The following is a 25,646-nucleotide window of genomic DNA, read 5'->3' on the forward strand; positions in this document are numbered from 1 at the left end:
ATAACGTTTTTCAAAAATTATGACTATCATTTCGATATATCAAAACCTGGCAACTCGCCCTATTAGAAAAATAATATTTAAAAATGACGTTGTTTACAATATTAACAGGACTACATATCATTCTTAAAGTCCACATCTTTAACTTCTCAGGAGCCTTGCACACTTTTCTCATGATAAACCATCTTTTGAAAACACAAACACTTCGCTACAACCTCAAATAAAAAATCACAGATAGCGGAGGTAAAAATTTTAGCGTATTTTGGCCCTCCCATTCAAGTCATAAACACCCTCTACATCACCGTACTTCACTCAACTCAAGCATGGAAGACACGTAAAACACTGCGAACTATCATTAGAAACCCTTAAAAGGCACTTGTGACTCGAAATAAATGAACTGAGACAAATATAAATAATAGTGGAAGTCGAGCATCTGGGACCGGCATTTTGGGCGGGAGCTGGTGATGACGTCACAGCCTGGGGCTCGTGACGTCATGGGTAGGCCCGCTTCTTCTCACTGAGCCTCCATAGCACACAAATCAGGTAATTGCGGATATATCTCAACAACTGACATGAAAGATTAGGCCTATGGGTCCACTTTGTGACCTGTCTGGCCTGTAATGAGTGAGAGATGAGGCAGATAATGGCTGAGAGAGAGGCGGCGGGTCAGGGGATCGGTTTGTTTACGTTTTCAAGATTTGAATTATTTGGTTTTTATAAGTATGTGCAGGTGTTAGTTCACTGATATGTTGTCCTGGAGGTTACCAGCGTTAGGTTATGACATGGCACCACCGTGAAATGATGAGTTACACCAATATATTACTTACGTTAGCCAAAGACTGCTCGGCGGCGGCTGTCCGTGTCACTAGCAGGCACCCACACTCCACTGTCCACTTTGTGTCCTCAACCATGTTTAAATAGTTAACCTCTGATTACTGAGAGGCTAGATATCACTATTATCGGTATCTTCATCTCCACCACTCACTGTCCCTCACGGCCAATGCCTTGTCCTGCCAAGTACAGCGCGGCTCACAGACTGGTGGGCAAGTTCTGGTACCAGTACCGGTAATACAGTATTTCACAATCCTCTTTTTGCTTTATAACTCAGCAGAGTTTCGTATCATCTGCTAACATCTTTATGTAGCTGTTCACTCCTTCTGGCACGTCGTTAATATAAATGAGGAAAATTATTGGTGCCATACTGACCCCTGTGGCACTCCGCTTTCTACTGCTCTCCGTTTGGACTTCATATCTTTAACTACCGTCCTTATTTCTCTCCCCCTCAAATAATTTTCTATCCATCTCAATGTGTAATTCACCTCGGTTGCCTGCTGGTCACCCAGCCAGTCTTCCCCATTACGGAGCGAGCTCAGAGCTCATATAAGACCAATCTTCGGGTAGGACTGAGACCACATCAACACACAACACACACCGGGAAAGCGAGGCCACAATCCGTCGAGTTACATCCCGTACCTATTTACTGCTTGGTGAACAGGGGCTACACATTAAGAGACTTGCCCATTTGCCTCGCCGCTTACCAGGACTCGAACCCGGCCCTCTCGATTGTGAGTCGAGCGTGCTAACCACTACCCTACGCGGTGTGTGTGTGTGTTAACAAAAAACAAATCACTTGCACACACACACACATGAAAAATAAACTTGAACACCATTGGGTAGAAAAAAAAGAAAAGAAAGAAAAAATAAAAAAGCTAAGGAAACTGGAATTGCACACCGTTGGAGCGGCGGTAATCATCAGCAGGGAGAGAGGTTGACACGCACACAACAACACATCCCCAATACACCCCGAACTCGTCCCTGCCTGGCCCTGAGTGACATTGTTGTGCACCTTCTGTACCATGTGGGCCATCTTCTCCCGGGACGCCAGCAGTAGCTTCCCCTACGAGCTTGGGGAAGCGGCGGGGCAAGAGGACAGCAGGAGTGTATGGAGGCTGCATAAGGGCAAGAAAAAGGTAACGTGTCGTATAATGCTTCTGTGTACTGCTAGTGCTCTTAGTTCAGTGTTGGGAAACTGCGTGTCAGGTGTAACGTGTTGTGGCCTCTAAAAGTAATCCCATCTAATAATTAAATGGCGTGTCCTAAAAGAGATGGTATTACAGTTTCGTGATTCAGTGTTGGGGAGAGTATGTGTCAGATTAAGGCTTTTACTGTCACTTGGTAGCTACATATCTCCATAATTACCAGTCTCGTTGAAATGTCTTTAGTTCGATATTATTGCAGTCAACCAATACATCACATGTAACTATACACATTCTCACGGTCTAGATCACTCTTTTACGAGCATTTCCAACCCCATTTTACCCTATCGGAAATGAGGTTAGGTTAGGTTAAAACCCCACTTTCCCAGGCGGTCCGCAGGATTGTTAGACATAGAAAAAAAGAAATATAAGATAGGATATATTGGTTGAAACTGCAAATTTATCTTTAGTTCTTCTATAGCCACATCCAATCTTCAATCTAGATGCAAATTGAGATGTGTTCTTTTCACCTGTAACTTTATTGCAGATGAGCTTATAAATTATTCATACATTGTATATGGCAATAATAATTGTCTTGCATGTCAGTAAAAGAGTTAGAAGTGATCTGGTGTTGTGCTATAAGGTCCTGAAGTCAGTGTTGGTTAGTTAAGTAGGTGTCAGATCCCATCATAAGACTGAAGGAGGTGACAGGGTAAGGAATGATATAAAGTGGAATAGGTCACAAGGGGAGGAAGACAGGGAAAGCTGAGGTGTTGTTAAAGATTACTGGTGTGTTTTGTTAGCATGGTGATGACTGCAAAGGAAGTATGGGCTGTCTATTCTTTTTTACACAGGATATATGTAATGAGGCAAAAATTTAAGAGTTGTTACAAAGGAAATACCAAAGGGACTGTCATAATGTGGGGACCGCCGTGGTACAGTGGAACCATGCGTGCTTTGTGGTTCGAGGGGTCTCCAAGCACACGGGTTCTAATCCTGTCCACGGTCCGAGTGTAGGTTAGGCTTCCTCACCCAGGGCAACGGTTTCCTAGTGGGTGGGCTTTGAGATAGGAGGTACCCCAGAAAAGTATCCCCTTTAGCCCATAAACTCCCGTGAAAACCCGACATGGTATAAATAAAAAAAAAAAGTGTGCATTATAGCCTGTCTATCTGGTCTATTGTACATTCTGTTAAAGTGTATTGTAATAGCTGCTACTTAGTCATATATATATATATATATATATATATATATATATATATATATATATATATATATATATATATATATATATACAGTAAGGTCCCGAGTTACGTCAGAGTTATGTTCCTGAAACATGACGTAAGTCGATTTTGTACGTAACTCGAGTTTTTGTACTTTCAAAGCATATTATCGAGTTTTCAACCAATAATTTTTATGGTTATTCAGGTAAGTAAAGGTTATATTGTTATATTGGTATATTATTTACAACTATGTAGGAATATATTGATTAGGGCCGCGACGAAGGACTGCAGGTTGCCGAGAGGGCGGCCTGAGGCCGCCAGGAGGGTGGGCAGGTCGAATGTTGTGGCCCAGGGCGGACAGCTGGGAGCTTTGTGGAGTGCGGTAGGAGTAGAAGCGTTATATAAGTAAAAGGTTATATTGTTATATTATTTACAAGTATGTAGGAATATGAAACACAAGCTCGTTTTTGTTGTTGATTAGGGCCGTGAACGCGAAGGACTGCATGTTGCCAGAGGGGTGGATGCCTGAGGCCGCCAGGAGGGTGGGCAGGTCGAATGTTGTGACGCCCAGGGCGGACAGCTGGGAGCGTTGTGCAGTGCAGTGGGAGTAGAAGCGTGGGCAGCGGGGCAGGAAATGCAATAGGAAAGGGCAATAGGGATCAGCAGACAAGCGCAGACGGTGCAAGTGAGCTGCGAGTGTCGTGTGGCCCAGGCGAAGGCTCCGGAGTTGTTATTGTTGTGATAGGTGCGTGAGCCCTCAAGGTCGTCAACCTCCCCGTTGTCATGGTAACGGGCTTCCCATTTTCTTCTTCACTCCCTTACACACAGCTGCTGCCTCCCTTCTCATGTCTTTTAATTATGTCCACTTTTTCTTGTAGCGTAATGGTTTTCCTTTTCTTAGCATCACTGCTATCACTCAGGAGTTTTTTTTTTTTTGGTGCCATTGAGCAAGATACTAAGATAGTCAGCAAACGCAGATGTAGGAACACTCTTGCCAGGGGCGACGGTGTGGTGGAACTGAGGTACGTAGAGTGTTATTGTATTCAAGCATGAGGTGGGCGGTGTGGTGGATAACCACTAGTGACGCCTGGCGGCCAACAATAACAATAAACCCCGCGCTTTACGATTTATAAATTTTCAATTTTTAAATCTTAAATTGCCGTATAGTGGACTGACTTAAGTGCGAGTTTGACGTAACTCGAGACCGATGTAACCCGGGACCTTACTGTATATATATATATATATATATATATATATATATATATATATATATATATATATATATATATATATATATATTGTTTTTGTTGTTGGCAATAGTTCCTCTTAAATTAATCATAATTATTTCTCTAGCATTACAAGACATGTCATCTGAATTATAAGAATGATCAGTTAACATCTTCATAACATACAATTATCTGGCAGGGAAGCAGGATGATGCAAATTTCAATAGTTACAGTAGAGTGGCTGTGTACCACCTAAGTAATGTTTAGGGCCCCAGGACATCCCACAGTAATATCAACTCCCACATGTTAGTCTGTTGGCTGCATGACACTTCACCAGATGAGTAGCTGAGCCTAAACTACATTCAGAAGACAATAGAGTTATGCTTCATGCCAGTCATTGTTGTCTTACAGGTGCTTTGAAGATAGATACCTACATACAATATAAAGTAGATCACTGCTACTTGTTATTCCTCTTTATTTCTTCCTCGTCTTTTACCCACCTCTCTATTATATTACTCTCCTTCATTCATAAAAGAATAAGAACTAAAGGAGAAGGAGGGAATGGACAAGTAAGAAAGGAGAAAATAGTGTGAAATGAAACAAAAGGCTCAGAAAAATCATGGCATACTTCTCTGTCCTCAGCAAAATGGTGAGGAGGTGAGCATCTTTGTGTGTGGCGGCAAGGACTTCAATCCCGGGCACATCGAGGCAGCCAAGGCAGCGGTGAAGAGGCTCAAGACGCTGCGTCACCCTTGCATCCTCACCTACCTGGACAGCCTGGAGGTGAGCGAACAGCACAGATGAGTTACTTCCAAACTGATAAAAAAAAAACTTCCAGGGTCGGTTGGTTTAGTTCTCTGCTGAGGTATGTTGGTTTTCCCTTCACTTTGAATATGATTTAAAAAAGCCAGAGGTGAGGAAGCAGCACAGATGAGTAGCATCCAAACCAATAAAAGGCTTCCAGGGTTGGTTGGTGTGTTGGTTGGTTGGTTTAGTTCTGTGTACACGTGTGTCGGTTTTCCCTTCACTTTGAATATAATTGATAAAGGAGTGCCTAATGGATTTGCCAGTTTAGTTTCAGAGGTTTTTTGATTCTCCTTTTGATTTTTTTAGTGTCATATGGAAGCAGCCAAAGGGTTTTAGAGTTTATTCAATATTTGTGTTATATAGAAGAAAGCAAAGAGTTTTAAGAGTTTATTTAATGTTAGTATTAAGCAAAAGCAAGCAGAGAGTTTCAGATTGTATTTAATGTTACTCTTATATTTTATGTTTTGATGTTATATGGAAATAAGCAGAGAATTTTAGAGTTTATTTAATGTTAATATTATGTTGAAATAAGCAGAGAGTTTCAGGGTTTGTTAGTATATATCGGAAGGAGAGAAAAAGATGTAGTCTTTTAAAAGCACATTTTTATATTTGAATCAGTAAGGTGTTTACTCTGCTGCTAGGTTGACCTTTACTTTGATCAATAAAAAACAACTATGGGAAGGAGAGAGGATGCTTGTTCAGGATGTTGATCAATATGTGGTAGTTATAATTGCAGTACATGGCTGTGAGGTGAATGGAAAGTTGAGTTCTAAGTCAACTATAAAAGAATTTACTTGTCTAAAATTTATCTGTGAAAACAGAATGCAGAGAAATGTTTGTCTTTGTTATGAAACTTGAAAGTCTTTTTGTTATATTTAGATAATGAAAATATTGAAACTGAGATAGAAATAACAAGATACTTCCTTCCTCAGAGTGACAAACAGGTCCAGCTGGTGACAGAGCCTGTCAGCCCCCTGCTCACCTGGCTCACAGAGGACACACTTAGCCCTGCCCAGCGCACCTCTGCCATCTCCTGGGGGCTCCTGCAAGTCACGGTGTGTGTGTGTGTGTGTGTGTGTGTGTGTGTGTGTGTGTGTGTGTGTGTGTGTGTTTATTAGTTATGATACAGAGGGAGTGAACTGAGCTTGTGGAGTCCTGTCTTCATATCCCCCATATCCAGACTAGTTTGTCACTGTTTTTGTCTTGTATTACTCATTTATTGGAAAACAGTTATATATCTGGAGTCTCTCCCTGATGTAGTGTCGACCGGGAAAAATTGGACCGTCCAACGAACTGGTACAATTCGGACCGCCTCATTCTTATTTACAATAAATTCATATATAAATTTCTTTTTGAAGTTTTGAGCATTTCACGATAGAAAGTAACTATTTTCACATTTCTTGTGCAGGTTTGATAAAAAAAAAAAAATGATACAGGAAAGAAATTACAATTATATGACTGAAAGCACTGAATCGTAGCCAAAAAAAAAAGTGCGGCAAAGTTTGTTTACCAAATCAGCGGTTTCGAGCGAACTTTGTTGTGGCGGTCAGACGCGGCTAACTATCCTCTTCCAAATTGATGATTATAGAGTGTTTTACCTCTACTTTAACATGATTTCATCAGCAATACTTTATTTAGCTTCGTTTTCTCACAATTAACGCTCACTTTTTGGTTTAATTTACCCCAGTAAGGAAAATGCGCCGGGGAAATTGAACCGGTAGTTTTTAGTGCGCAATTGTTTATATTTTGAGAATATGCATTAATATTTTGCCCTGTGCCATCTTTGGCTTATAAAGGGGATTGCTTAGACTCATTATATACCCAATAATGATTATTAGGATAATTAGGGTAATTTAGGGAAATTTTTAATGAAGACTATAAGCCTATAAAGGACTTCAAAAAGCTAGGAATTGTCCGCTCACACTCATTCTACAGGCTAGCGAGCGATAGCGAGCTCAATAATCTATAGAAAAATGAATGTGGAAACCAATGAGCAGTATTTTTATACAAAAAATCAGCTCCCTGTTGCTCGCTAGCCTGCAGAGTGGGAAGGAAAATTAACGTGACCAGTCTTTTGACACCCTGAGCCTATACCCTGTTTTTACTCAGCTGATCCTCTTTCGTCTGCTAGAGTGCCCATTAGTAATATATATGCATATAATCTGCTTATTATATGCTTATGTATCACTTCATAGGGACCTTATAAAAGTACCTTTCACATTCAGAATAAATAATCTTCTTACTGAATACAATAACTTCAAGTGTTACACCAAAACATTGGCTAAAGTAGCCAAGTAAATGAGTAGGCTATGTAGTCTATGAGTAACAGTTTTTTGTTCTACACTGTTTCTTGCCATTGATTTTGTTATTTTGAATGTGAAAGGCTCAATGTTTATGAAATAAAACTTTTAATTTTTTTGAGGAATTATATCCATATATATATATATATATATATATATATATATATATATATATATATATATATATATATATATATATATATATATATATATTTTTTTGCATTTATAAAGGGTGGTTCAAATTACCCCATGGGTGGTTCAGTTTACCCCAGGTTTACCCCCTAGGTTCTTGTTCACATTACCCCATTTTTTTTATAACTGAACCACACTTATTACTTCAAAGCTGAAGAATCTGCTATGAATGATTTCTTTTTTTGTTAGTGATTTAAAGGCAATAACTTGCTTATGTTTTCATAAAATTTTTGTAAGTTTATCTTAATAAATGTGGGAACAGTATCAAAGTTTGTCAAAACCTAGTCCAAATTACCCCGGTCGACACTAATTCTCTTCAGTTTCCTTTAGTACATTCCTCTCTTCCCATTTTCCTATAGTACATCTTCTCTTATCTTTCATTTCCTATAGTATGTACGTCTCTTCTTTTCATCTTGCTTTTGTCCATTTTCTCTTCTCTTCATTTTCCTTTAGTATATCACCTCATCTCCCCCCTCTCATAATTACCCAACCTTCTCCACACTGCAGAAAGCGCTGAGCTTCCTAAACAACGAAGGCAGCCTCACCCACCACAATGTGTGTGCCAGCAGCATCTTTGTCACAGCGGGAGGGGAGTGGAAGCTGGGCGGGGTGGAGTACTGCAGCAGCTCAGACCAGTACACCTTCCCCACCAAGCTGCTCCCTCAGCTGGACGTGTATAACCCCCCAGAGCGCTTTGATCCCAGCAAGCAGCGCACCACCACCAAATGGTATGCATTTGTGTGTGTGTGTGTGTGTATGTGTGTGTGTGTGTGTGTTTGTAGGTGTATATGTGGGTGGGTGGGTGTCAAGGTGTAATGAACAGGTTTATAGGACATTCTGAATTTAAATCTTTGTTTGACTAGTCAGATTCAGTCAAGCATACACTTATTTTATATATATATATATATATATATATATATATATATATATATATATATATATATATATATATATATATTTTTTTTTTTCTTTCTAGAATGGTCACTGGCTAAGGGGAAAAAAAAAAAAAACGGGCTTGAAAATAAAGATGCAACACATACATAACCTCACTAAATCAAAATCACATCTCCCTTTCAGCACAGCACCACACCACCATCTCAATATCCACCACATTCACCCACCCACTCTCACCCACAAAATCCACATACCATTCATCTTTCTCCACCTTCTTCTCACAGTACACCACCACCACATCTGCTGCTCCCCTCATCTATTACCCACAACATGTCGCTACCAACACTGTCCTTCCCACACTGTACTAACCATGAGTAAGTGTATGTGCTCATTCCTTCACTCATCCACAGGGCAGCAGACATGTGGGGACTTGGGTGTCTAGTGTGGGAGACCTTTAATGGCACCCTGAATCAGTCCATCAACCTCAAGAACACTTCAAAGGTAACAGTTTAGGTACACTGTTTGTCTGCCTTGTCACCTTTTTTCCCCCTGTTCCCATATCTTTTTAATTTGGGATCTTTGCTTCTTTGTTTCATTTTTTTCTTGTTTCCATATTTCCATTTTGCTTTCTGTATCTTTTCTTCTGCATCTTTCTCTTTTTTCTTTCTTACCTACTTCTCGATCTGCTGAAAGAAACGTATACACATTTCAGAATTCAGTATGAAAATAGATGATAATAAAACAATATCACAAAGATTAACATCCATTTTTTTTTCTCATTTATGACAGGCAATATTAGATTCCATTGAGTAGAGAGGAGAAATTTATTGGTTTTATCTGCCACAAGAACATAGTTAACATGGTAAAGAGAAAGAAAGAAAGAGACAAAAGATCAATCATTTGTATCTTCCTCTCATCCCTATCTTCCCCTTTCCGTCCCTCCAAGATCCCCAAATCCCTGGTTCCGACGTACACCCGGCTGGTGGGTGCGTCCCCTACCTCACGCCCCAACCCCCGAGAGGTGGTGTCAACCCTCAGCCAGCCTGGCCAATTCTTCCACAATGATCTGGTGGAGACGCTCACCTTCCTGGACGAGATACAGATCAAGGACAACAATGAGAGGCACAAGTATGGGGCATATTGTGGAGCACTTTTTCACCACACTTGTACTACTTTCAAAAAGATGTTAAAGTCACTCAAGTTTTTTAGGGATATTTTTATGGTCTTAGTGATTTTTACATTATCAACAAGGGAAACAGTCTTCAGAACTTGGTTTGTTTCTGTGGTCTTTGAAAACACTTGTGGTGATAGGCCAAGGTGTCTCTAAATACAGACATAATTCACTAAAACACTCAGTCAGTCATGTATATACCAAAGACTTTCCAGAAGAAAGAAAGGCATTCATCCATATTTCCAACTTGTGGTTACTTCATAATAGATCATTTACATCATGTATTGCTATTTATATAGGCAAGACACACACATGAGTGGCATGGTTATGAGTGGCGGTGTCAGCACCAACACTGAGGCACTGTTGTTGCAGGTTCTTCTCGCAGCTGGCAGGGCGGCTGGACAGCATTCCACAGTGCATGGCGGTGAACAAGGTGCTGCCAGCACTGCTGGCAGCTCATGAGTTCTCCAATGCTGGCTCGGCAGTGCTGGCCCCACTCTTCAAGGTAGTGCTGAGAGGTGGCTTACTTTTCTTGATTCTTTCCCTATCAATCCATCACACTCACCTCCCCTTCCTTCTCCCCAAAACACCCTGCACTAGATATTCCTCCCCATCAACCCATCACACTCACCTCTCCTCCCTTCTCCCCAGATTGGCCAGCTGCTGGGGGAAACAGAGTACCAGCAGCAGATCCTTCCCTGTGTGGTTCGGCTCTTCTCCTCCAGCGACAGAGCCACACGCCTTCGTCTCCTCCAGCAGGCGAGCGACTTGGCCACACACATCGACCCTGCCACCCTCAACACCCAGGTCTTCCCCCACCTCGCCTCGGGCTTCCTCGACACCAACCCCACCATCAGGGAGAACACTGTCAAGGTGGGTCAAGCTGGGAAGAATGGGTGGGAGTTGGAAGCTAATGAAGTGTTATTTTATTTGGATGAGAATAGTGAGATTTTTTTGTGGAATTGATTGATGGTAGAGGATGGGAAGGGATTGGTGAAAATAATGAAAGGTAATTCAAGGTGGGCAGGACTGGTAGTGGTTGGATAAAGATAGAGTGTTATAAAGATGAGAATGGTGAGTTTTTTTTTTTTTTCTTTTCAAGGTTAAAGTGGAATTGATTGGTACAAATTATGGGTGTGTTAAAAAGATGTCTGTGAGAATGTTAGGACTATTTATAAGGGTAAGGTAGATTGAGGATACAAGAGGTACAGGATGGGTGGGGGCATCTCTATCTCTGACAAAGCACAACACTGTATGGGTTAATAAGTGTTGTGTTCATGATGGCGAGGAAATCTGTGAATGTTCTCTATCGTGTTTTTTTTTTTTCATTTCAGTCCATCCGGTTCTTTGGACCAAAGCTCAACTATCAGAACTTGAATGTAGAGGTACTGAAGCACTTCGCCCGGCTGCAGGCCAAGGATGAGCAGGTGTGTGTGTGTGTGTGTGTGTGTGTGTGTGTGTGTGTGTGTGTGTGTGTGTGTGTGTGTGTTTTCACTTAAACCACCACCTACATTGGTAGTACTCACTTTGACTATTTTCAAAAGACTCTAGTTGAAACTGCACAGGCATTCAAGGGTGTGTTTATGGTTTTTAGTGGCAGATTAATACAATTTTTTATATGATTAACAGGAAAAATTATCTTAAGCCCAGTAATCATCTTTTTGGCCTTTGAAAATAGTCACAGTGAAAGAGCAAAATGTTTCTGAAGTGTGGACCTTGAAGCAACCCCTCATGTGTTCCTGCAGGGTGGCATCCGCACCAACACCACCGTCTGCTTGGGTAAGATAGCTAGCAACCTCCACCCAGATGTGCGGCAGAAGTGTCTTGTCTCGGCCTTCCTCCGGGCCACACGCGATCCCTTTCCCCCAGCAAGGACCGCCGGTGTGTTGGCCCTGGCTGCCACACAACAGTTCTACAATCTCCAGGATGTGGCCAACAAGTGGGTGTAGCTTTAGATGCATGGTGGGATTCCCTGGAGTGTATGTGGGTGTGATTGGAAGACAAGAGAGGAGAGGAGAGGGAGTTCTTTGTTTGGCTTGGAGGGTCAGCATTTTGAAAGGCTTCTGGATATGTGTGTTGTGAGGTTACCAGTGCAAAAAATCAAAAGTAATGCATGGAATATTGATAAGCACATACAAGCAGGAAGGGGATTAAAAAGCATAGATTTTTCAATTTCTAACCAGTTTCAAGATTGGAGATGGCTGAAGAACAAACAAAGATGTCTGAGCGATTACTAATTAATGAAAGATGCACCAAATAGGAGTTTAATGATCTATCTAATCACATCCTTTCCCTGCCCAGGATCCTGCCAAGCCTGTGCATGCTGACCCTGGACCCAGACAAGAGTGTGAGGGACGCAGTGTTCAAGGTGCTCAAGGGCTTTCTCAGCAAGGTGGAGAAGGTGTCAGAGGACCCGTCACTAAAGGAGGAGATGGGTAAGCTGGAGTGTTTGTTGTTTATTGTAGATGTGTGTGGTATTGGTGGTGGTGGTGGTGGTGATGTGTTGTTGGCTGTATGATTAAAAGAGTGTGTGTGTGTGTGTGTGTGTGTGTGTGTGTGTGTGTGTGTGTGTGTGTGTGTGTGTGTGTGTGTGTGTGTGTGTGTGAGATTCTTATTTTTATTTATTTTTTTTTTCCCTTCATATATTCTCTCTTCTCCCCTCTCCTCTCCTCTCTTCTCTTCTCTTCTCTTCTCTTCTCATCTCCTATTCTCTCCTATCCTACCCTCCTTTCTCTTTCTCTCCCCTCTCCTCTCCTCTTCTCTCCTGTCCTTTCCTCTCCTTTTCCCTTCTCTCTCCTCCCCTCTCCTCTCGTTTCTTCTCCTCTCCTCCCCTCCCTTCCCTTCCCTCCTTCCCCTCCCTCCCTTCCCCCTCCCCTTCCCTTCTCTTACCTTCTCTTGATTCTTTCTCTTTACCCTTGACTACATGACTCTTGTTTCTGCACCTCAAATCAACCCGCCACCTTCCCCAACAGAGGCTGAGGTGCGGCAGGCCAGCTCCAACAACCAGCCATCTTCCTGGGCCGGCTGGGCAGTGGGCGCCATCACTTCTAAGTTCTACAAGGGTGGCCCCACCTCCATCACGCCAGCCACAACTCCCACGTCCACGGCACCTACCAAAGTAAGAGAGGGAGAAAGATTTCATTATTGTTGTTAATTTTGTTACCTATTTATTTATTTATTTTTTTTATTTATTTTTTTTTTCTCCTGTCTTTTTAGCAGCCTCTAGCCTCCCAAACCTCAGTATCAAGCAGTAGCACTCCGTCCACACAGAACTCCAGCATGGCACCCACGCCAGATCTGACCAGGCGAGGTGTGGCTGAGGAGGAGGAGGAAGAGGAGGAGGAAGACAACTGGGACACTAATGAATGGGGGTCCCTGGTGAGTTAATGTTACTATTGTTGGAGTTATGCCAGTTTTTTTTTTAACTCTCAGACCTGCTAGGAGACTGACATCTAAGTTAGTCTATTTTTTTTATTTCTTTTGTTGTCCTCAGCCAGATTTCCCCTCTCATGAAAATAAAAAAACAGTAAGGACACGAAAAAGGCTCACTGAGGTCCCAATCACTAAGAAAGGTAAATATGATGTGTCTTGAAATTGTAGGAAGGATGAAATATAGAAGCAGACAGGGAATTCTAGAGTTTACCAGAAAAAGAGATGAATGATTAACAATACTCATTAACTTGTGGTTGGTCATGATGATAATTGCAAAGAACAGATGCATAGAAGCTGTTTGATTATGCTATTTTATATTGATTTGGTAGCAGAGAAAGGATAATGCATTGCAAGATGCTGGATAGAGGAAGTTGAGGAAGGAGTGGATAAGAAGAAAAAGTTGCATACAGATACAAGAAAGATATATAATTATATACCCAAGGGAATGAGAAATGCAAGTAAAGTAAAAGGAGAGAAAAACACATGATAGAAAACACAAAGGAGAGACTACTTAAAGATTTTCAGAAGACAACAAATTTATAAGCTGAATTATGGAAAATTATACAAGTTGAAGAAAATAAACAAATTAAAAAGACCAACAAAAGCCTTTTATGTGTACAAATTATAAACCAGTGAACAGAACAAAAAATCAACAAACCTAAAAAAAAGAAAAAAAAAAAAAAAGAGAAAAAAAAGAAAGACAACTAATTAATTCATTCCATCTTTCAGGAGGAGTGTGAGGAAACACCAAACCCAGGAGGAACAGCCAGCGAAGGGGGCGGGGGCTGGGAGGATGCAGAGGACTGGAGTGGCCTTGGTCTGGGGAGTGCACTGAGTACCAACCAGGTGTGTGTAAGAATATGGGAAGATAATAGGGAACAAACAGTAGTAGTGATCGGCAGGCATGTGGGGAGTGTAGTGGTGGTGATGGTGGTAGTTGGTGGGCAGGCATATGACAGTGTAGTGGTGGTGGTGTTGATGGTTGATGGGCAGGTATATGACAGTGCAGTGGTGGTGGTGATGATGGTGGTGATGGTAAGTGAATGTGTAGTAAATAGTCAATATCAAGCAAGTGAGGCATGTAGTAGAGAATTATGTACTCATGTGTGTTATTGTTTCTCTTCTCTTTCTCATAAGTTCAGTGCTGTAGGTCACTTTATTGGCATTTCATAGAGCAAGTTCAGGTTCTTACAAATGGGAATGTGTATGAATTAAGTAAAGAAAAATGTAAATAGTAAGGAAAAGAAAGCTAATTGTCCCAGGAATACTTCAGTGAGAAGGAGATCCAAGACAATGATAGAGATGAGGGAGATAGAGAATTGAAATCTGAAAGACTGAGTGGGTGAAGAGGCAGGAAATGAGAATGTGAGAGAGAGAGAATAGAACATATACTTGATGTTAGTAAGGACTGGAAAGATTAATGGACTTGTTTATTTTTATTTAGAATATAGACAGGAGCAAAAAGAGACACTAATATCATGACCATTCATAATCCTACAGAAAGTTAAAGGGAAGAACCATCAAACCACCTTATATTGCACCACATTACTCACCAGTTTTTTCATATTTGTGTGTCCTGTAGCCACAATATTCCCTTTCTCATCATAACCACCCCTCATTCTACAGACAGAAGAAGCAACCGTCACAGTACCCACCAATATTATATATGTTCTGTAGCTCCATTATTCCCTTCTATTATATCAGTCTTAATGCAGAGACAAGGAACAGCCAGTATAACACATTGCTACCATCACAGTACCCTTCAATGTTATATATGTGTTCTTTAGCTTCAGAATTCTCCTTTTGTTGTATCCCCTTAATGCAGAGACAAGGAACAACCATTATAACACATTGCAATCATCCAATCTTATATGTGTTCTGTAGCTTCAAAATTCCCCTTCTGTTGCATCCCCCCTTCATGCAGAGACACATTCCAACCATTGCAGTACCCTCCAATTTTATATGTGTTCTGTAGCTTCAATATTTCCCTTCTGTCATATCCCCCCTTAACCCCTTCATTACTGGAACGCATTTCTACCTTAAGTTTTGGGTATGATTATACAATTTTATTGACATTACGAAGGGTCTATTGAAGTCAAAAGAGTAATGGCCACAGTCCTCACTATTTAAATCCGTACACAAATTTCTGAAGCTGTATAGTCATCAAATAGTAATCAGATGAATAGGAAAATGTGTCATGGTACTGAAGGAGTTAATGCAGAAACAACAAACAATCATTATGACACATTACATTTGATCACAGCACCTAACAATCTCCTTATACCTGTATTTTCTATAGCATCAGTATCACCCTTCCTTCCCAGCACCAGGCAGCAGCTATAGGGGCCTTGGAGTCTGCTTTCTCCTCCCTCTCCACTGCCACAAATACCACCACCTCCATCAGGCCCCCCAACCCCCAGAGACAAGCACCACCACCACTAGGAGACCCAAACAGCTTCTTCAACTCTATCAGCCAGGTAAGGCAAGGGAGAGAGAGGGAGAGGAAAGGTTAGGAGTGTTGCAGGGGGGAGAGAAGTGCAGGTGAGATTTAGGAAAGAAGGAGGAAGAGTTTGTTGGGGAAGGAACGAGAGTGTAATGTCATTCTCTCTCTCTCTCTCTCTCTCTCTCTCTCTCTCTCTCTCTCTCTCTCTCTCTCTCTCTCTCTCTCTCTCTCTCTCTCTCTCTCTCTCTCTCTCAGTACAAAAAAGAAAGGGAAGATATGGAAAGAATTGAATCTTGTAAGGAAAGTGACAGGAAGCTTAATTATCTTTCAGTTCAAAGAAAGAGGAGGAGAATAACATGAAAAAATTGGAAAAAAAAAGGGAAAAAGGATAAAACCAAAATATGAGAGAAAGAGAACTTGAAATCAGAGAATACTTAAATAGGAAAGTATTTACAGAATACTTATATACAAACTTTTCTCTCCCTTCATAGAACACAAACACCAGAGGAACTACCCATCACCGCCCCACTGCTGCCGTCACCACCCCGTCCAAGCCCTTGTCTGACCTGGGAGGCTGGGACGAGTGGGAGCAGGAGAATGTTTCTGCTACTTTGTGTCAAGGTTAGTGTAGTGGACTAGTGGTGGGCTTACTTGATCCGGTACCAGTCATTTGTTCTCTTATTTGCTGGTTGTGAAGGTAATGTAGTCATGGTTGTGGTGTTGCCTTTGATTGCATTCCTTGCCATCTTTTTTATGCAAGAGGGGAATTCTAGTTAAGGACAACAAAGACAATTCAATAAAAAAAATTTGCTTAGATGCCAGTTCCCAAGTAGGTTTAAGAGAGTTACCCAAAATAATGGGATAAATGGCATGAAACCTCCCTCTTAAATGAGTTCAGGTCGTAGGAAAATAGAAATACAGAAGCAGATAGGGAGTTCCAGAGTTGATCATTTATTCTGCTTGCATCACATGAAGTTAGGAATAGAGATTAAGCAAGGTATGTCACAGGTATGCAGGATTAGTTTACAAGCCAAAAAAGCATCTTATAGCTACCTATACAGCCATCAAACGTACACACACACACACACACACATTACAAAAAATGGCAACCCAACAAGACTTCTAACTCTGACAAAGCACAACACTGGGAATGATTGACAGGCAATTGAAGGGTTGCACTTTCCTCTTCACACAGTGCCAGGCTCCAGCAGCAGCCGGGGGGATGAGGCGAGGCTGCAGAGGGAGGAGAGGCGACTGCAGCGACAGCGGGAGATAGAGGCCAAGAGAGCAGCACGTGCAGGCCCCATGAAGCTTGGCGCCAAGAAAATCTGAGCAGGAAGAAGCAAGAAAGAGTGGAAGGAAGTCATAGGGAGGTATGGATGAAGAGAGAAGAGGAGGCAAGTGAAGGAAATATGGAAAATAGGTAAATGAAAAGAATGGAGATAGTGAGACTTAGGAAGAGAATGGGGTGGAAGGGAGAGAAAGCAAGCAAGGAGTGGAAAGAAGTCACAGTAAGGAAGTGATGAAATGAAAAGAATGGAGATAACATATGAAAGAAAAGTTACATATAAGAAAATGCAAAGAATGAAGGAAGTAGAAGGCAGGAAAGAGACAGAGATACCAGGAAGAGAGAAAGATATATAAAAAAAAAGGGAAGAAGAAAAATGTAAGGAATAAAGGCAGAGGAAGACAAGAAATAGGGAAATGGTTGGAGGGGGAGAAAGAGAAAGAGGGGGGAGGGATGCTGATGCCAGTTTAGTAAATGTGCAGATCATGCAATACTAAAGGAGATAAAGAGATAAAGATCATTAAGGAAAAGATACGACAAACCACATACACATTCACACAACACACCGGACTACAAGCAAACATATGCAAAGGCATCAATAGAGGTAGAACTATCAACATAAAATAAATACTGGCTATACAAACAAAGATAAGAGAAAATGTGCAGGGAACAAGTTAATTCATAAAAAAAAAAAATAAATAAATAAATAAATAAATAAATATAGAGACACAAAATGGACATGGTTTATAAAAAAGGACAATGAACAGAATAGTTCAGTTATGTTGTCTATTGCAGAAGTTGCTCATTTATTATATTTATTTAAGAAAAGGATGACCTTCAGTTTTCAATGGATGTTTTGGCACACTGTCTCATTTGTTATTATTATTTGTCTTCATTGTTTCTTGCATTGCTGTTGTTATCATCATTCGTTTTATAAGGCGACCTTCAGCACCCTAAGGAAATTTTATTGAAGCATATCACACAAAATTACACAGGGAAGATATTACTTTTATTTGCTTCATGTTATATAATGCTTTTAGATTCATTCAGTGCCTCATGCTGCTGCTGTTTGTTCTTATCATTGTTACTGTTGCTGTTGTCATTGCCATTGTTGTATTTATTATCATTATTAGAGTTTGTTATTCTTATCATCATTGAGACTGCTGGTAAGGGAGTGTGAGAAGTTTGTTGTGTGAGAGGGAATGAAATGGTGTAAGATAATGTATGGTAGAGAGCAGTGGATGAATACAAGTTAACATGAAAGGAAGAAATTGAGAGAGAATGGAAGGAAATGTATGAGCAAGGGAGACAGCAGTAGATATGAATACAAGTTTTGAGCTTCTTGAGGAGGTAGACTTCAAATATATATATATATATATATATATATATATATATATATATATATATATATATATATATATATATATATATATATATATATATATATATATATATATATATATGAAAAGAGCATCAGATACAAGAAGGATGTGTGTATGAGGGAAAAGAAGAATGTGAGTGAAGGGAGAGAGAGTTGTGAGCTTATATACGTAACACAACCTTGATAATCTATATAGGACATTCACCTGCATTTATTTGGATCAACTGGTCGTGTCAGGTGCAGAGGAGGAGTCAGAACTGTTATGGTCTTGCAGGGATGAGCCACTTATGCAGTTAGGTCCTGCTGTAGAGAGATCCAGAATGACTTGTACTCATGATCCTCATGTAAGAGTGGTTAGTGAGGATACATCATCTCTACCTATACACCTCCAGGGTTCAGACAATTTTGAGTTTAGTATTAGAGAATGTGTTAAGATGTGTGTATGTGTGTGTGTGTGTGTTTGTGCATGTAGAGTGGATGGGTGGATGGAGTGTGGGTCTCATTCTTTGTGTATGGATGGGTGGGTGGGTGCATTGTGTGTGTGTGTGTTCAGAGGGGTGGCACTTTGTCTTGACTTAGTCCTTTCTGAGGATGTTGGGCTGGCTCATTATTATCACCAGTTTTTAAGCATATATATTTTTATTATTCTTAGGTATGTATGTTTGTTTATTTATTTATTTTTTTTTGTGTGTGTTATTGCATTGTTTTTGTGTTTGTCATTTAAACTTGAATTATGTGTTACCTTTTTAAACTTGTTATCTGAAGTTTTTTTTTTCCAGAGTGCTTACCTCTTTTAATGGAAGTCAGAATCAGAGATGTACCCTTCCTCTTCTTTCAGCTAACCATATACTCAATTATGATGCTTAACCCACTCTATTACTTTTTCCATTGTTTTGTTCTAAGTGATATTTTTACAAATTTAACCTACTGGTTTTAACTAGGCACACCAGGTCTTGCTATGTATCAGGGAAGATGATGAGGAGGGTAAACCAGCACAGTACATCAATATTTTCTTCCTTCAGTGTGATCAGTCATATTTTCAAGTCACAAAAGTATAGTACACTCAACCTTTGTGTATCTGGATCTTGTTCATCCAGATTTTGGTTTATCCGGCCAGTGTCCAGATAATAATTCAATAATTTGAGTCTGGATGGCCAACAAAAAAAATTCAAACACCTGATAGATTGTGGCAGGTGGTTGTAAACAAGTCCAGGCGATGCTCTCATGAACACAGTATCAGTAAACAAGTTTGTGCATTTTTAATTATGTCTCCCAAGGGTGTTAAGCATAAGTGAGTGGACCTAGCTGTGGCTGAAAAGCTGGAATTAAGAAGAAAATAGAGAAAGGAGCTGAAGTTGTGAGTGTTTGTGAGGAGTATGGTGTGTTGCACATTAGTAAATCAGAAGATAAGCTGGTAGAATATTCTGCCAAATACTGTGTGGATGCATCATCAAGTAAAAGTGGTAAAAGTGCACCAAGGGAAAATGTTAGGACTAGAAAAGATGCTGCATCAGATGGCACAGTTATGAAATGGTATGTGCAGCAATCAGTCTCCATGACTTTGAAATCTTGTGGCAGCTTGGTAGCTGGTACAGAAATTGATATAGAGATTTTTTTTTTTTTTTTTTTTTTTCCACCCATTCAGCTGTTACTGTTAGGTTAGGTTTTGTTGGTCAGGGAAACTAAAATAAACTAAATTTTGCATTTCCTCAAAAAGTTTAAAGAGACAAACTACTATATTTGTCAAACAAAGGACCCATTTGTATTAATCCAAACTTTTTCATTATCCAGACTCGTGCTTGCATCATTTAGTCCAGAAAAACGAGGGTCAAGTGAATTTGACAATAATGTTGAATGTGTTCCTTAATGCTTCTTTCATCAGGGTGTCTTCCATAATCAGGCTAGGTGCTGTAGTTGTGCATTGTGAGCTGTGCAGTCAGGAGTTGAAACAGAGTCACCAAGAGTAGGGTCATGAAGTATGCCTCCATGCACCACAAGCAGAGCGAAGACCTAATGCATATACAATCACAATTTTTATGAACCATAGTGTCATTAGCTGGAATAGGCACCAGCAATAGGGTCATGAAGTATGCTTTCACACACTACAAGGCAAGCCGAGACCAAATATGAATATGTATGTGTACAGCTACAGTTATGAATTATCTGTTCTTGAATTACCAGATGATTTAGTGAAAATGTTCTTCACATGAGCCCTAAACTTCCTTCACAGAGTTATCAGCAAAATAATACTTGAAGTGAAAGCTCTCTCAGCTTACAGTTTATGGAATGTGCAGAGTGGCTTGAAGGCGGCAGGTGTGTCATGTCTTACTTGTCTTGCTGGACTGTGTATTACAGACTAGATCCTTAACTGAGACTCATAGTGCTTGATTAGTGTTTCAGATTACATGCTGGGCTTTTTCAAAAGTGATAGACCAATAGACTTCTGATTAGATGTTTTTGATTATCTATCCATTTATTTCTATCACCAATGCCTTATGCACCTCCAGGAACTTTCCTCAACAATATCCATAATAGAAAAACTCCTGCTATCCTTGTTCTGATGCTTATTATATGGACACATCCTCAGCTATCATCTCCCTTCATATAATACCTATCCATTTTGTTTATCCGTTTTAGTTTAGTGATAGCTTTCCCGTCTCATTTGTCCCTCAATTATACTTATGTGCATTCTCTTCACAAGTTTATTCTCATTCATTCTCACTGCATATTCAGACCATATACGTCTGTCTGTCTGTCTGTCTTGCCAAGATTAATGCTCACAGCATGCTGGCAATGAGTTGCATGAGATTATAATCATCATCGCTGAGTGTTTTGACATGTATTACACTAATAGAAGCTGGCACAAGGAGGCTTCCAAGTGGCACAAGGCTTCTGACATCACATTGGGTTTTTGAGACCTAAGCAATAAGCAGTGAAGTGCAATATGAGTTGTTTTGTTATGTACAGTGTTTAGGAGCTTCCAGCCTAGGTATGCCCTCATCTCTCACATTCCATCCATCATCTGCTTTATGCCTCTTTCTTTATAACTGGGTGATTGGGGAGAGTACAGAAATCCTCTTTCAATTATGGAGTTTTGAATACTGTCTTCTTTGCCTTATCTTTCTATTGCTGCTCTGTAAGGTTTACATTTTTCTCTTCAAAAATCTTCTCTTGAATGATGAGTATCACATGCTGTGCTGTGTTCTGTCATTTCAAGGTTTTGTTACATTCCATGGGGAATTCCTCCAAGCTGATGTTTGTATGGCAGTGATAAATAAGTGGTACGTACTAGGAAATAAACTGAAAACATTAGAACTAACATCACATCTCAAAGTAAGAAAAATCATACAAATAAAGGAACAGGAAGATTATAAATAGATAAAGAAAAATAAAGTGTTGGAAATAAAAACTGCAAATCACCAAAGTAATTAAGAGAAGTCTGTGTGAAGAAGGTGGTGAAGATGATTGATGAGATAATAGTTATAGACCAGACGAATATTTACAAAGCTTATTGAATGCATAAAGTGAAAAAAGCATGCAGTAGTACCTGTATAGAGATTACATTTGAAAGGAATGACAAACTCAGAGCACATAACTAAGACACCAGGAAACATAGACATTGCTTCACCAGAATATAAAAGTAGTAAATATAAATTGTGAAAACTTATATAATGAAACAATGAATAAAAAGACAAATGGCAAGGGATCTAGTGAATGAATAAGAATCAAAACATTCTTGCATTATTCAAAAGATTATCATTGAAAGTACACACACACACATACACACACACACACACACACACACACACACACACACACACACACACACACACACACACACGCTCCTTTCCCGTATGTTACAATTAGGTAAATACACTGCAGAGTGCAGTAGTTAGCACACTCGGCTCATAGCCGAGAAGGCCCAGGTTTGAATCCCGGGCGCAGCAAGTAAATCTATGTAGCCCCTGTTCATCAAGCAAGTAGATAGATATGGGATGTAATTTGAGGGATTGTGGCCTCACTTTCCTGGTGTGTGGAGTAGTCTCAGTTCTACCTAAAGATTGGTCTATGAGCTCTGAGCTCACTCTGTAATGGGGAAGGCTGGCTGGGTGACCAGCAGGCAATCGTGAATACAAAATGCACACACACTCACGAACACACATGAACACACACACACACACACACACACACACACACACACACACACACACACACACACACACCCGGTAGCTCAGTGGTTAGAGCGCTGGCTTCACAAGCCAGAGGACCAGGGTTCGATTCCCCAGCCGGGTGGAGATATTTGGGTGTGTCTCCTTTCACGTGTAGCCTCTGTTCACCTAGCAGTGAGTAGGTACGGGATGTAAATCGAGGAGTTGTGACCTTGTTGTCCCGGTGTGTGGTGTGTGCCTGGTCTCAGGCCTATCCGAAGATCGGAAATAATGAGCTCTGAGCTCGTTCTGAAGGGTAACGTCTGGCTGTCTTGTCAGAGACTGCAGCAGATCAAACAGTGAAACACACACACACACACACACACACACACACACAGAGGACACTATAAGCCCTGCTTGAACCCTGTACAATACAACTAGGTAAATACACACACACACAGATATTAGTATAGTTATTGTTTAATTTCAGTTTAACATCATTTAACTTCCTTTCCCCTTCTCTCCATTTCCTTCATCTTTACTTTATTCTCCATCCACCTCTGCTTTGCTTTGTCCTTTCCCCCACCCATGCAGGACCATCACTCATGTATCTGGGCAGCAATAAAGAGACAATGCAAGGATGGACAGCTATCAGTGCTTGTGTGAGGGTTGGAAGTTGTATAGCAATAGTATGTTATTGCATGTTCCTAAGTGATGCAAGGATGGTGTGTGTGTGTGTGTGTGTGTGTGTGTGTGTGTGTGTGTGTGTGTGTTCTATATATTTGTATTTTAAGTAGATTTAGTTCATCTTGTTATGTATGAATGTGTTTGTCTTTTTTTACTGTTCTAAGTGACTTATTTCTTTGAATTGATTTTTTTCTAATCCAGTTAAGATGAACGGACACATTATGCAGGACCAGTATATGCAGAGTGCACTTCAACTATTATAGTCTAGACCAGAGTGTATGAGCAGTGTGATATGTATGTACTGTATGCAGAAATCATATGGTTCCCATCAAAAGTGGCAGTGTTGGAATGATACGCTTCAGAGCACCACATAACACAGCGGGTCTGGCTAGGGCTGGCTAGAGCTTGCACCGCCACTGCTCAGTCTTATCGGGAGTCTTGTATCTGTGAGTGGTACAAATATACTGCTTATGCATTTACAACTCATGCATATACACTGCATAATACAGAATACATTGAGAAGAATGCATAAGAAAGGTAGTACATTGTGCCCTCTCTCACTGTTCTCTTTTAAGATTGTTCTGTAAGGAGTGTGAAGCAAAGTAATAAATAATGTCTTTTCATACCTGTGGTGTTCAGGAGTATAAAACCAAGGATGGCTTAGAATAATATATATATATATATATATATATATATATATATATATATATATATATATATATATATATATATATATATATAATAGATAATCTCTCTTTCACTTCTGAGATGTTCTGTAGTCTTGCTCTTTTCGCTGGTGAAATAATAAAGTTTCAGTTATATTGGAATGCATTTAGGTGAATTATATGTTCTGAAGGGAGCATATACTGCTTTTCTCTACACACCATAAGTTTGCTGTATGGACATGATGTGCTCATAAATAGGAAGGATATGTGCATTAGATACCATATGTGTGTGTGTGTGTGTGTGTGTGTGTGTGTGTGTGTGTGTGTGTGAAATAGGAGGCTGTATTATACAAATGTATGTATACACAATCTTAAGAGAAGAAGCTGGTTTTTTGTACATTATGTATATTCATTATATTTTATAACTAATAAAAACACACCTACATACAAGGCTTCAATGCATTATTTGACACTAGATAAGAAAATAAAATAATGATAATGGTGATCATAATGATAATAATAATAAATTATATACTTTAGTTGCAGCTGAGACTACATATTGATATTAATCACTAAACTGTAGCCACCCTTATACAGTTCACTCCCATCCCAGAGTCTAGACCTAGATGACAGTCACACATCCTGATCTATGTAACTGCTGGCTCAACTTTGTATCTGCTGCCTTCACATCTACTACTCAATGTCTCTACTTGATCTTCTGTTTGAAGTGACTCAAAGCTAAATAGCAAACAAGTTGGTGAGATGATAATTGGAAATAGGTAAAAAAAAATTTCTCTCTCTCTCTCTCTCTCTCTCTCTCTCTCTCTCTCTCTCTCTCTCTCTCTCTCTCTCTCTATGGTAGTCATTGTATATTTTTTATTTATTTTTATTGACTTGATTTGCTATCCAATATATATATATATATATATATATATATATATATATATATATATATATATATATATATATATATATAAAGAGATAAAGATAACTCCTACTACTACTACTACTACTTCTTAAAACAGTCTGTTTCATTCCCTTCCATCAGCTATAGTATGACCGGGCTTAATTTACGGCTGTGGTGGGGCGAGGGTAGCTCTACAGTGCTGCCACGTTTCAAAAAATGCGATGTGAAATGGAAGTTATTGGTGTACAAGGCATCGTAAATACCATCAATTCAGATGTATAAGATTTCGAATTGTGTATATAGATGGCTGAATCAACAGTAACCATCATATGCATAAAAAAAACAAAAACAACTATATAGTACCATACAAACATGGCATACATATTCAACAGTGTTGCTGATATCAACTGTAGTAACTTATAATGGTACTTAGCGTATGTGCAGGGTGTGTAATAATATCAGCGTTACAGATATAAGATAATGAGCATGGAAAAAAGAAATAATCTATTATCCAAAGTAAAAAAAACAAAAAATAGTAGAAGTCTTGTGAGTGGCGGCAATACTGATGAACCCAGCCTGGCCAGGCCGAATAGCCTCACCTTGTAGTACCAGATGTTGCTATAATTATAAGATAAAATGCTCACATTTACTGGCTTTTACAGTAATTTCAAGGGTGAGGCATAATCGCATTCATAATTCGTAAGCCAAGCTAATGTGTAGTTTCTATTTTTACAAAATAGTAGGTATATGCCAATACCTAAGTGAAAAAAAAAAAAAGCATTATTCACTTGTGAGCGGCAACTCTTCCACACCCAGCTGGTGGCCTTGACACATTGTGGTGGCGACGTGACTGACCTCGTGCCACTCACTTATATATATATATATATATATATATATATATATATATATAT

The 25,646-nt window shown here is 39.9% G+C and overlaps 1 protein-coding gene across 2 annotated transcripts; it reads left to right on the forward strand.

Annotated features, from left to right (window-relative positions):
* Nucleotides 1-1,732: 1,732 nt before the first annotated feature.
* LOC123511400 (N-terminal kinase-like protein) lies at nt 1,733-19,576 on the forward strand. Of its 2 annotated transcripts, none has more exons than XM_045267244.1 (17): nt 1,733-1,967; nt 5,063-5,203; nt 6,160-6,282; nt 8,227-8,447; nt 9,024-9,114; nt 9,560-9,741; nt 10,157-10,289; nt 10,436-10,657; nt 11,119-11,211; nt 11,530-11,723; nt 12,086-12,219; nt 12,757-12,902; nt 13,001-13,162; nt 13,946-14,062; nt 15,541-15,693; nt 16,151-16,280; nt 16,855-19,576. In XM_045267244.1, the coding sequence occupies exons 1-17, from the start codon at nt 1,854-1,856 to the stop codon at nt 16,989-16,991; spliced, it is 2,493 nt and encodes an 830-aa protein (XP_045123179.1). In that variant the 5' UTR covers nt 1,733-1,853; the 3' UTR covers nt 16,992-19,576. The 2 variants fall into 2 exon arrangements, with proteins under 2 accessions (XP_045123179.1, XP_045123180.1); XM_045267245.1 differs by having other exon boundaries at nt 13,004-13,162.
* Nucleotides 19,577-25,646: the final 6,070 nt, after the last annotated feature.

Source organism: Portunus trituberculatus, chromosome 31 (assembly GCF_017591435.1).
Source record: "Portunus trituberculatus isolate SZX2019 chromosome 31, ASM1759143v1, whole genome shotgun sequence".
NCBI classification, from domain to species: Eukaryota; Metazoa; Arthropoda; class Malacostraca; order Decapoda; family Portunidae; genus Portunus; species Portunus trituberculatus.

Excerpts from the sequence above, each read along its gene's own strand:
- LOC123511400 (XM_045267244.1), top strand. The coding sequence starts at position 1,854 with ATGTGGGCCATCTTCTCCCGGGACGCCAGCAGTAGCTTCCCCTACGAG. Across the intron at positions 9,742-10,156 it reads GACAACAATGAGAGGCACAA|GTTCTTCTCGCAGCTGGCAG; the intron begins GTATGGGGCATA and ends CTGTTGTTGCAG. Across the intron at positions 11,212-11,529 it reads TGCAGGCCAAGGATGAGCAG|GGTGGCATCCGCACCAACAC; the intron begins GTGTGTGTGTGT and ends GTGTTCCTGCAG.